At 41.8% G+C, this 12,077-nt stretch overlaps 1 protein-coding gene across 1 annotated transcript; it reads right to left on the minus strand.

Annotated features, from left to right (window-relative positions):
* Positions 1-2,226: 2,226 nt before the first annotated feature.
* LOC121145417 (olfactory receptor 51E1) lies at positions 2,227-3,351 on the minus strand. The gene has a single exon (XM_040964245.1). It carries the CDS (start codon positions 3,305-3,307, stop codon positions 2,354-2,356), a length of 954 nt encoding a protein of 317 aa, XP_040820179.1. The 5' UTR covers positions 3,308-3,351; the 3' UTR covers positions 2,227-2,353.
* Between the last annotated feature and the right edge of the window lie 8,726 nt (positions 3,352-12,077).

Consider the following 12,077-nt stretch of genomic DNA (forward strand, 5'->3'; position numbering starts at 1 on the left):
AGTGATGCTTATGTGAAAGGCATAGAAGAAGGTCTTTGTCTAACGCGTCTTAACTCTCCTACCAAATTTCTTATAAAGGACAGAAACATACTATTTGTTAACTCCAGGCCCTTCTAGAAGATTATATTGAGTCTTCATGAAGTAAATTATTAGAAAGTTTATCTAGAAATTAACATATTTCTGCGGTAGTACTGCTGCTGTTTTTAGAATTTATTGGTTGTTGAAAAATAAAGATGCATATTTATATTCAAAAATAGTTAAATAATTCATGAACATATTCATGAAACCTTGTCTTGGCTACATTCACTATCATAGACTTGTAACTCCTTCTAATGTCCCATATAATTCTGTATCGCTAAAATTTTTAAATGAGACTCTCTGATTTATCTGCTCATTTTCCATCAAAAGATTTCAAAGATAACAGAAACACACATTTATCACATGGCTAGACAGAAACACACACATAAATGAATATTAAAACCATGGAGCAGCAAGCATCAAAATCTTTATAATATTTTTATTCTTTTTAAATTAATTTATTTATTTTATTATTTCATGATACAATTCCACAGGCTCTGAGGTTCCCCTTCCCCTCTCCATAAATCCCTGCTCCCCATTAGTGTCCTCTTTGTCATTACAATAGTATAGTCCTCCACATTCAGTCATAATTCCATCATTCCACTACTTAAGTGTATCCTGACTTTGTAGGCATTGACAATAGCAGAGAATCCAGCATCCTATTGTCAAGATACATTCAACAGTCTCAGTAAGAGCCCGTCTTGATTTGCCAAGCAGAGATACATTCTGCATTGTATCTTCACATCTGTGTGTGATAGTCTCTACTACACAGTTGCGATACATTCCCTTAAGTGAAAAGCCATAAAATAAAATCAACAACAGATAATAAACATAGAAAATTTACAACAATGTGAAGTTAAATAACATGCTACTGAATGACCACTATGTCACTGAAGAAATGAAAAAGAAAATCAAAGACCTTCCTGAAATAAATGATGTTATTGTGACCTATGAGTCAGTGAGAAAATTAATAGGAAAAAAATCCATCTTGTTGAATGAATGAAAATAAAAACAAAAATTCCAAACCCCCTAATATATAGCAAAACAGTATTGAAAGAGCTATTGATCCTGTAGCTTTCCTATTCTGTCTCCTCCCAAAAGACCAAGATTGACTTGTAGAACTGCCTATTCGAACTTTGAGCCATACTCATTCTAAACATAGGTGGCAGGAATGAAGTTGTATTGCCATTCCTTTTGTGTTATTATCTAATCATTGGTGTTGCCATCATCCCTTTAGAGCAGCTCAAATCCCTGAACACATCCCAGATCCACTGATGTACTTTCCTCACTTTCTTACAAGTTCTTGCCTTGCCTTAGCCTTACAGACCACTGGCCCCATGCAGTCTCCTGCTGCCTGTCTCTCTGGGCTTCCAGGTCTATGGCAGGCAGTTGGCCTTGCCATTATACTATGGACTGCTAGATGCTGCCATTGCTGCCCTTCCTAAAGTGCCCCTCAGGTATCCTAGTGACTCCACTGCTCACCCCATTCTAGTTACCAAATAAGTGTGGGATTGTATGTGAAAAGGCTCCATCTTAGCTTGTGGGACTTCACACAATTCACTGATTTCCAGTGAGCATCAGCATTTGCACAGATAGAATAAAGGTAGTAAAAACATCCATGCCTAAATCCAAAGGGCAATAATAAAGTCAAGTAGGGTTAAGAGTTTCCACAAGTTTTGGAAACTCCCAAAACAATGTTCCACCTTTCACTAATGAGGCAAATGAAATATTCCAAGGCTTTGATTCTACTATTCCCCTTCAGGACTGTTGCCTTGAAAACAATCCTCTATTCTCTATGGGAGTTGCTTGAAAAAAAGAAAATCTAAATGTGTCACTTTGCCCAGCATCAAATATGGCTGGCAGCTCCAAAGGTAAATTCATACTTTTAAACCATATGAGCTGATTTTCGCCATATGCTTGTGTTTATTTTTTTTTTTTTTGTCATATTTAAGCCTTTGGCAATGTTTCTCAAACATACCTACAGCCCCATATCCTAGCACTCTGGAAAATAAATGGACTGTATAGATAAGCTTTAAACTATAACCCTAAACCAAAATCATCTCATAGTCCCAAGATGGGTGAAGAAAGAAAAATCAAAGAAAACAATATTGAAAATGGGCATCAGGAACATACAGTTCTACCACCCCCTCTCCCATAGACCAGTTTCATTTTTGAAGCATCTGCATTGTATACCCTTAACACTGTCTTCCAAAATGCTAATATTGACATCTGAATTGGAGGACTCTGCATGGAGGAAAAGTTGGATCCATGACACCTAGGTATCTGAAGCATGCGTGATCACATGGAAGAGACGAATGATGCGCTGCCGAATCTCTTTTGTCTTCACTCCATAGACGATGGGGTTGAGCACAGGAGGAACCAGCAGATAGATGTTGGCCATGATGACAGGCAGCAGAGAGTCACGCCGCTTACTGAAGCGGTGCACCATAGATAACCCAATGAAAGGTACATAGAATATGAAAACAGCACACACATGAGAGACACAAGTACCAAAGGCCTTTGCCTGGGCTTCACGTGTCAACCCCAACACAGTCTTAAGGATAAGTAAATAAGAGAAGGAGATGAGAAGCGAATCCAGGCCAATGGCGGAGATGATGACGATGAGGCCATAGATGACATTTACATGGATGTCAGCACAGGCCAGCTTCATGACATCTTGGTGAAGACAGTATGAGTGGGAAAGAATATTGGAATGGCAGAAAGGTAGTCGTTTTATGAAGACAGGAAGAGGTGCCATTAGTGCAGCACCCCGAATCACGGCAGCCATGCCAATCTTGGCGACACGAGGCAACGTGAGTACAGTAGCATGGCGTAGTGGGTGACAGATGGCCACATAGCGGTCAAAGGCCATAGCCAGTAGCACTGTAGACTCCATCCCAGATAAGGAGTGGATGGCAAACATCTGTATCAAACAAGCATCAAACTGGATGGTTGTAGAATTGAACCAGAAGATGGCCAACATTTTGGGCATGGATGAGGTGGAAATGAGGATGTCAAGACCAGAAAGCATACAGAGAAAAATATACATCGGCTCATGTAGGCTATGCTCAGTCCGCACTATGTAGATGATCATCAGGTTACCTAGCACAGCAATAAGATAGAGAGAGCACAGTGGGAAGGCCAGCCAGAACTGAGCCTCTTCCAAACCTGGCAGGCCTATCAGAATGAAATAGGTGGCACTGGATTCATTGCCACTGGAGCCCACCATAATGAAGAAGCTGAATTGTGTCCAGTGCCAGTCAGGAACAGGCTGCAATGAAAAAAACAAACCATTGTCAGATCCTTCAGAATTCTAACACCACAATTCTCTCCATCCCAATGTCTTATTTTGTAACTCAAATTCTAATTCCAGTACCTATCCAAACTCCATAACCATTCAAATTCAACCTAACCATAATGCAAGCATAAAGTGTAAATTTACCCAACCCACTTTGTGCGAAATTCTGACCGTGATCTCTTTTCTCTTACAGTGCTTTAAACAATCACACAAACTACACACTTTGATTTGGCTATTATGCCTCCAGTTAACCTTCCTCATTGGCACAATCTAAATAATAAAATGAAATGAAATCACCTTACTGTAGAGGCCATTGTGGCATAGTAAGCTATGCAACTGCTTGGGAAGCCTGCATCCCACATTGAACTGCCAGACTGAGTCCAAGTTACTACATGCTTCCAGTCTAGCTCCAAGCTGATGTAGCAGGAAAGCAGCAAATGATGACACAAGTCCTTCTACCACACATATGGGAGATCCAGAGGGCAACCCTGGCTCCTGGATCCTGGGTTTTGCTGGTACCAAATTAGTGGATTGAGTTAACAGATTGAGAAATTGCCCCCTCCCTATCCGTGTGTGTGTGTATACATGCATCTAAATCTATTTTTCTTCCAAATATTTTTTAAATTATTTTTAAAACATCACTGGACGGTGTTTCAGAAAAAATACCCTTGAAACTCAAAATTGCTTCCAACATAAACAATAAACTTAAGAAGTCTGTGTGAGTTGGGCCCAGTGTGGTGGCGCAAGTGGTTGGGGTCCTTGCCTTGCATGCCCAGGATCCCATGTGGGCACCGGTTCTTATCCCGGCGGCCCCACTTCCCATCCAGCTCCCTGCCTGTGGCCTAGGAAAGCAGTCGAGGACAGCCCAAAGTGGGACCCTGCACCTGCGTGGGAGACCCAGGCGAGGCTCCTGGCTTCGGATTGGCATAGCATCGGCCGCTGTGCTCACTTGGGGAGTGAATCATCAGACAGAAGATCTTCCTCTCTGTCTCTCCTCTCTGTATATCCGCCTTTCCAATAAAAAATAAAATAAATCTTTGAAAAATAAATAAATATATATATGCTAACAATCTTTGGACCCAACATCGAGTGGAAAATGAAGCTGAGTATTTAAAAAAAAAAAAAGAAAAAGAAAAAGAAGTCTCTGTGAGTCTGTCTCAGTGTCTTGTATGGCCCTAGGTTCCTTCCCAATGCTTCCTCCATTTGCTCCATGCTGCTTCACAAATGTAGAATCCATTGTGGGACTCAGGGTCTTTTTATCTTTTGTATTCATCAATCCTTTGTAAGAAAAGCTGTTTTTCTCAGACCTGTTTCATTCACTTCCACACTCATTTTTCAAGTCCTGGTTTGCTCTGCCCAAGGCTACTTTTTCTAAGCCTCTTTCCCCTGGGAATAATTTGATATTTCCTGTTCTGTGCTTCCAAACAGTTTTATTTAGATTACTTTTCATGCATTTACCACCCTCATTATAATAGCTGCAACTTTTTCTTTATTTATATTCCCTGAATTATAAACTCCTTAATGCAGAAACCCTACCATATTTATTAGTTAGTGTTTAGTTAATGTTTGATGAAGAGGAAAATAATTTATCAATAGATGATGTTCCAATAAGCATTTAATGAGGACAATGTAGCTAAGAGGGTAGGTGAAATTTCCAGTTGTCTAAACTATAGAGAATTAAAAAGAATAAAAGAAATTTGATAAGGTTAGTACAGGGTGATCTTAACTTCAGAACAGGAATCTGTTCAACTCCTGGGTGTCCCATTTCCTATCCTGATCCTGCTAGCTTGCCTAGGAAAGCAACAAAAGATGGACCAGTGTACTCACATGGGAAACCAGGATGAAAGATCTGACCCCTGGCTTTGGTCTGACCCAGCTCTGATTGCTGTAATCATGTAGGAAATGAGCCATCAACTGAAAGAACTCTTTCAACTATCTCTCTGTAACTCTTCCTTTCAAATAAATAAAATAAATCTTTAGGGAAAAAAAGAAGAGGAATCTTTAAAGTCAAACAGAAAAGTCCTCTTTTTCACCTGGAGAGCCAGAGGTCATGAGAGACTATACAAAAAAGAAGTCAGTTTCAGTCTTGAATTATACAAATAGAAAACAGAGGTGAAGTATAATTTATCCCTAGGAGAAAGGTAGCCTGAAATTTCTCACATGTAGACATCAGAAAGAGGCTCTGGCACTCCAGACATTCCTACCATCCAACAATTTTCCATGAACAGATACGGTAGAGCAGGGCAATGACAGGAAAAAAAAAAACTGTGCTACTTTAGGAAACATACTGGGAGTGGACTGTGATTTATTGAATGCAACTCTATCACCTGTAAGAGTAATGTGGCATGCAGAAATCCTCAGCATTTAGAAGGCAGCAGATGATGGCCCCTGCCAAACCGGGAGGACCCAGATGGCGTTCCTACTTCCGGACTTCAGCCTCGCCCAATGCTGGTCATTGGTGTTATTGGGAAAGTGAACCTACATATGAAAGATCTCTCCCTCTCTCTCTCTTCTGCTTTCTCTGACTTTGCCATCCAACTAAATAAATCTTTCACAACAAAAGAATCCTGAGTAGTCTTTGGCTATAAATCAATGCTCAGAATAATAAGAACTTTATAGTGTGAGTCAAGACATTGCAAAGAAACTTGTAAAAACTGAACCACAGTACCTATTGCACTTTTTCCCATAAAAATGAGGAACAAGATCTCTGAAAACACATGAGATTTCCAAACCCCTTTCATTTTCATTCCTTCTCAGTGCACATACTCTTGCTTGACACATAGACCCAGCAACCAATCTACAAAGCCAAGTGAGACATGGCTCAAAGATTCCAGAAATTGAAATAGAGATTTCACTGACCTGGAAGGCAAGTGCCATGGCAGCACAAAGCAAACAGCTATTACTGGAGGTAAAATATCAGGCTAGAGCCGCAAAGACCACTGCAGGGATGAAATGAAGGAGAGGATAGGAAGCCTGCCAGAGCCCATGTTGTCACCCCTTAGACTTCGCAGCTCTGAAGCATCACTTCCTGCAGTCCCTTCAAGAGGGAAGAAATGCACCAATAACTGTCAGATGGATATTCAGTCTGAGCAGCTGTTAGTAATCAGAAGCATTTGTATACACTCAGAAAGATGATTGGGGCTTGAAAGAAGTTGGAGCTAAGTCATTCAATTTTGAAAAGCAAAACTAAACCAAAAAAAAGGTATACTTTTCTTCTCTTTTTCTTTATAAAATACATACACTGACCTGATCCCCAGAAAGTAACCCTACAATTGAGATTTCCCTGTAAAAAAGGAAAGTAGAATTATCTTAGAGAATCCCAGGAATGTTTCTCAGAAAACCATGAAGAACAACCCAGTCCTTTCTCAGGAATGAGAAAGCAGGTGACCCTAGATCTACAGAGTGAAAATTCACTGAGCCCTCAATCTTCTTTCTCCATCCGCTCTGGCAGTTAAGATTCCATCAGTAATGCCTGCTCAGCTCCCATCAGCAGCCCAAATTCACACACAAATCCCCTCATTTTCATAAACCCACAGAAAACTCACCAGGAAATAAGACTAGGGGCCATTAACCCTAACTATTTTGACCCAAGATAACAGAGTCGACCCCAACCTCAATTTTGTCTTTATTATACCAGAACAGATTTTTCTCAATATATAAATACTATGAATATATAAAGACACTATGTAAATATAAGTTCTATCTCAAAACTGACAATAACACTATATAGAAGGAGTCCTGTGTATCCATTCTATGTTAAGGAGTGAAAAAAAATAAGGCTCCAGGAAGTTAAAGATCACTTACAGGGTTTACCAGATGACAGGTAAACCCAAAACTTTCAAATCTATACAATAGCAAGTGTGTTTATTCCTCTTCTTTCTATCTTTAGTCATGTTGCAGCTTCTGCAAGCTTGGTAGTTGGACACCTGGTCTAAGAATATTCTTACAATGGAAACCAATAAAGCAATAAACATGACTGTCATAGATGAGTCTTGGGACACCATCCTTCCCTTCCAACCCCAATGTTCCCATTATCAAGGACAGATTCAACAACATAGATTAGAAAACTTCATCTCTCTCCTCTTTTTAATTAGAACCACACCGAGAGCAGTGGAGCAGGAGGTACTAGTGTTACTGTAAGCCTCTATGGGATTATTTTCAAGATAGTCTCCTTGGTGAAGCACAGACACACTGGAGAACCCCTGGATCCTGCCCTCAAGCCCAAAGCAGGAAAGCAGATCTCAAGGGAGCAACATGTGGCCGGTAAGGACCATAGGAAATCATCACTCAGTTCTTGGAGAGGGAGCCCCTTTCCTAATACTCTAACCAGGAAGTAGCCTCAGCATCACTTCCACCTAAGTTATCTACCTCTGCAGCCTCCTTCACCTTGCATGGATTTGATCAACAAAGAGGCTCTTACAGGAAATTGTACACTCTATCGAAGAGCCAAGATGAAACTGGAAAGATGAACAGCTCAGTCTATTATCCCAAATGGGACAGTGATACTCCAAACCCACCCTATCCACGTCAATCTTGTATACAAGATCACCCTCAGAGTTTCTAAAATTCAGGCCCTCACTCCTCCACTTCCTAGGTTGGGCCAGCTAAGCATTCTAGGGATAGAAAAGCTTGACCTCATTTACAGTCACTACAAAGCAACTCTGGCTGACACATCCCTGCAAGCAAATGTAGAAGAGGCAAACACTTAATGTGGGACTTTCACTAATGTGTGGCTTCATTTTTTCAAGTTTTGATGATCAACTGTTTTGTGCCACACCCCATGCTAAGCATTGGAGACACTGAGGTATAGAATAAAACCAGGCACCAATCAGCCCTCCGGGTTGGAGAGAGATTGAGGCAAAGATTTAAACATTTCAGAATATTAAGATCAGTGCTAAAACAAAAGTAACCACAAGGGCCTCGGGGACAAATACAACACTACCATACCAAGTTGTCAAGACTCAGAGAGCTTCTGCAGGGACGTGACATCTGAGCTACGACTTGATTCACCAGCTGCAATGAACCAGAAAGTAAAGGGGGCACAGTGACAGCAGCATTCAGTTGATGAAAACAAACCAAGGATCAAAACAGGAGATCAAAAATGATAGAAGAGCGAAAGTCACTGCTCTCCTGGAGTTGAAATACTAGGTGGACAATGATAAAAAGCAAATGAGGAAGAAAAATCCAGAAAAAAGTATGCTAAGAACAGGATAGAGTTATAGGATGGAGAAGAGAGGACAGAGCTCCCATATTCAAGATGGATATCAAAGAAAGTCTTCCTGCACTGGTGGCATGGAGCTGAGAACTGTGTGAGGAGAGGAAGCTAGTATTCTAATGTCTAAGGAGAAAGACAGGCCAGAGAGATTGTAAGAGAAAATGGCCTTTTTTTCAAAAAATATTTAGTCTGTATTTAAAAGGGGATGAGAGAGATATAGGGAATATTCTACCCATTGCTTCACTCATCAAATGCCCTCAGGGGCCATAGTTAAGCCAACTAAAAGCCAGGAGCTCAGAAATCCATCCAGGTCTCCCATGTGGATAATAGGGAATCAAGTTCTTGAACCCATATCTGCATGCACCTTAGCAGAACCAAGTCAAGGACTCAAAGCTAGCCACTCAGATATGGGATGCCCGCATCCCAAGCAGGATCTTAATGGCTGCATAAATGCCACCTTCAGAGAAAGCTCTTCAAATGAGAATGAGCTGAGGGGTTCATGAAAAAGACAGAAGCATAAGCAGGCCAGAGCACAGGAGAGTTTTAGAAGATGGAATCAGAGAGGAGCAAGAACCAGAGCATGTGATGGTGGCTGGCAGGACATGGCAAGGAGCTTTGGCTTAAATCTGAATGATATGGGGGGTATAAGCCATAGACAATCTAATGCTTTGCTTAGCTTTTTGTTTAATGCACTCTCTCAAATACAAACATCCAGTGAGAAAGATGACTATCAGGGTTGCTCGAGGGTCCCCTCCCCAAATACACACACACACACACACACACACACACACACACACACACACACACATTAAAATGGATAAACAGAGAATAACAAGGAAAGCTTGGTCAGCATGGACTCATACATACCTTACTAGGTAGAACACAGAGCAAGTACTCCTCACCAAGGTACCGAAGATTTCTCTGCACACCCCTCCTATAACGGCTATGCACCTCAATTGTTGAAATGTCAATGGAGTAGTCACAGGATGTGGTTAAGAACTTGCATTATTTACAATATATTGTTCACTCAATACTATGTCAATTAGTACCATAACCTTGTATACTGTTGCTGATATTATGTTGGGGCTTTTGATTGATCGGGATTTTACTCTGCTGACTGCCTTCAGACCAGAGAAAGTCTTCCTAAGAAACCGCCAAACTTATCTGGATGATAAGATGTTGGACTCTATGCTTGGTATATGCTTACAATGAAGGAATCTCAACTGTACTTGAACTGTGGTTATGTAGCAAGGTGGAGGAACCCACCATGGGGGGAGGGTTTTGGGAGGAGTGGGAGAAATCCCAGTACCTATGGAACTGTGTCACATAACACAATGTTATGAGTTAAAAAAAAAAAAACCCAGACCTGTTTAGAAAGTTGCAAGTAGTCTAGCACAGCTGGGGTAAAGAGCACATGGCGGAGTGTGAGTGTCAGGGCAGGTACTGAGCTGCTTTGGAAGTTAACTGGAGGGTAAACCCCAATCCCAGGCACAGATGCAGCCAGGACTGGAGCCCCACGAAGACTGCTATGTCCCAAGCTCACTTACAACTTGACCTCTAATACATTTGCACAGTGTGCCCAATCTGCTCACAGCCTCTACCCCCACCCTAACTACAGCATCACCCTTGGTCACAAACTGCGTTTCAATCATACTGTTAAGCAGCAGGGCTCTGACACCTGCCATACACTGAATCACAATCCAACCCCAATTTAACTCCAACCCAGTTTGTTCTGTACCCATTCATATCCACAACTGTCAGCATCTGCAAACTTTAGATGGACACACCAGCAAACAGGCCACTGGGGGAAAAAATGCTTGTAAACTACTCTTAGGCAACGTCTAAAACTCACACACATTCCTGCATTGCATAGAAATTGCTACAGCTGTCTGTCCTTTGAATCCAGTTATTTCTCCACATCCTCCAGTCCCACCCCTGCATCCCTCTCCCAAACTGCATACTCATTGACTCCACAGGTCTTATATGAGATCTTAGTTACAGGTAACTCACACACCCAGGCAGACCTGTGCTGCTGCACCTACCTCACATAGGTTGGAGGAACAAACGTGTGCCCTTTTTGCCCAGCTCTCCTCCTGAGGTCTGGCAGGCAGCACTGAAACACAGCCCTCTCTGACTCCACCTCCTGCTTAGGACCGCCCCTGTCAGGATGATTTATTCTGTCTTACCTCCTCCCTCCTTTTGCCTCACCCTGTAGGGGAGGCAGAGTGCTGTCCAGAGGGTCCATCAGCAGCAGCCCCCACCAACCAACCAACCTGGTCTTGGTTTCCTTCTCTGCTCCAGGATCAGTGCTAAGACAAAAGTAACCACAAGGGCCTTGGGGACAAATACAACAATATCATACCAAGTTGTCGAGACTCAAAGGGCGTCTGCAGGGAGGTGACGTCTGAGCTACGACTTGATTCACCAGCTGCAATGAACCAGAAAGTTAAGGGGGCACAGTGACAGCAGCATTGATCCTTCTCAGTGTCTTAGGAGAATGTGCCTGGGTTATGGGGAAAGAGGAGCTCTGGGCACAGCAGCTCTCTAGAGTCCTCCGTGAAGGGGTCCTGTGCCAGCTGGAATATTATGCCAGCTCCCAATGTGTAAAGTTATCTTAAGAAAAGGCTGAGTGAAACCCACATACATGGCTATCGTCTTTGTGAAGACCTCTCTCCCTGTTTTTTCCACAGGCTTATTGTACTCAGCCAGAGGAAGGGCACAGTCAATTGGCAGAGAGACCCAAAGGTTAAGTATTAACTGCTTTCCATCCTGGCATCTCTTTCTCCACTGCCTTCTTGGTGGACCCTACTTAGGTCCTTATTAAGCCTGAAACCCAATGGACACAACCTCCCTGCCCCAAAGCCCTAGAGCTACACCCTCTTTTTTCCCAGGCTCGGGCCCCTGTGTCTGGTTAAGTCATAACACAGGTCCCCAGGGACAGTGCCCTGCCTTCCTCTCTCAGCCTTAGGTTACTGAGCAGGATGTGGATTTTCAACCCTCAACAATCTCTAACAGCAGCCATGTAAGACCAATGCCATCTGGTTTCTCTCTTAAGGGCAAAAAATAGTGAGAGAACATTTTAGAGATTTGCAGAATAACTGGAAGCTGAGACTAAATGTCTTACATTTCAAAATATGTTAAAAGTATGTGCATAAATAAAGCAACATGATTCTACTGGTTTCTTATTTTTCTCTGATCTCAGATATAAGCCTTAAATTCATTTAGAACACCAGAACATCAGGGTGAATATAATTAACAATATTGCATTTTGTATCTCAAATTCAGGAAGATTTTAAATGTAGTCACCCATAAAGAAACCAGGAGAAAGCAAGTGGCTAGCCCAAACTGATGAATATTTCATTCAAGATGTCAAGGGAACACTAAGTAACAGTTATGCATAGAAGACTAAGGAGAGATGAAAACAATGCTTTGTGAGACCTGAATTAGATGCCGGAATGTAAAATGATGAAATTCAAAGAATTTGAA

Source organism: Ochotona curzoniae, unplaced genomic scaffold (assembly GCF_017591425.1).
Source record: "Ochotona curzoniae isolate NIBS_2020 unplaced genomic scaffold, NIBS_Ocur_1.0 scaffold_3223, whole genome shotgun sequence".
NCBI classification, from domain to species: domain Eukaryota; kingdom Metazoa; phylum Chordata; class Mammalia; order Lagomorpha; family Ochotonidae; genus Ochotona; species Ochotona curzoniae.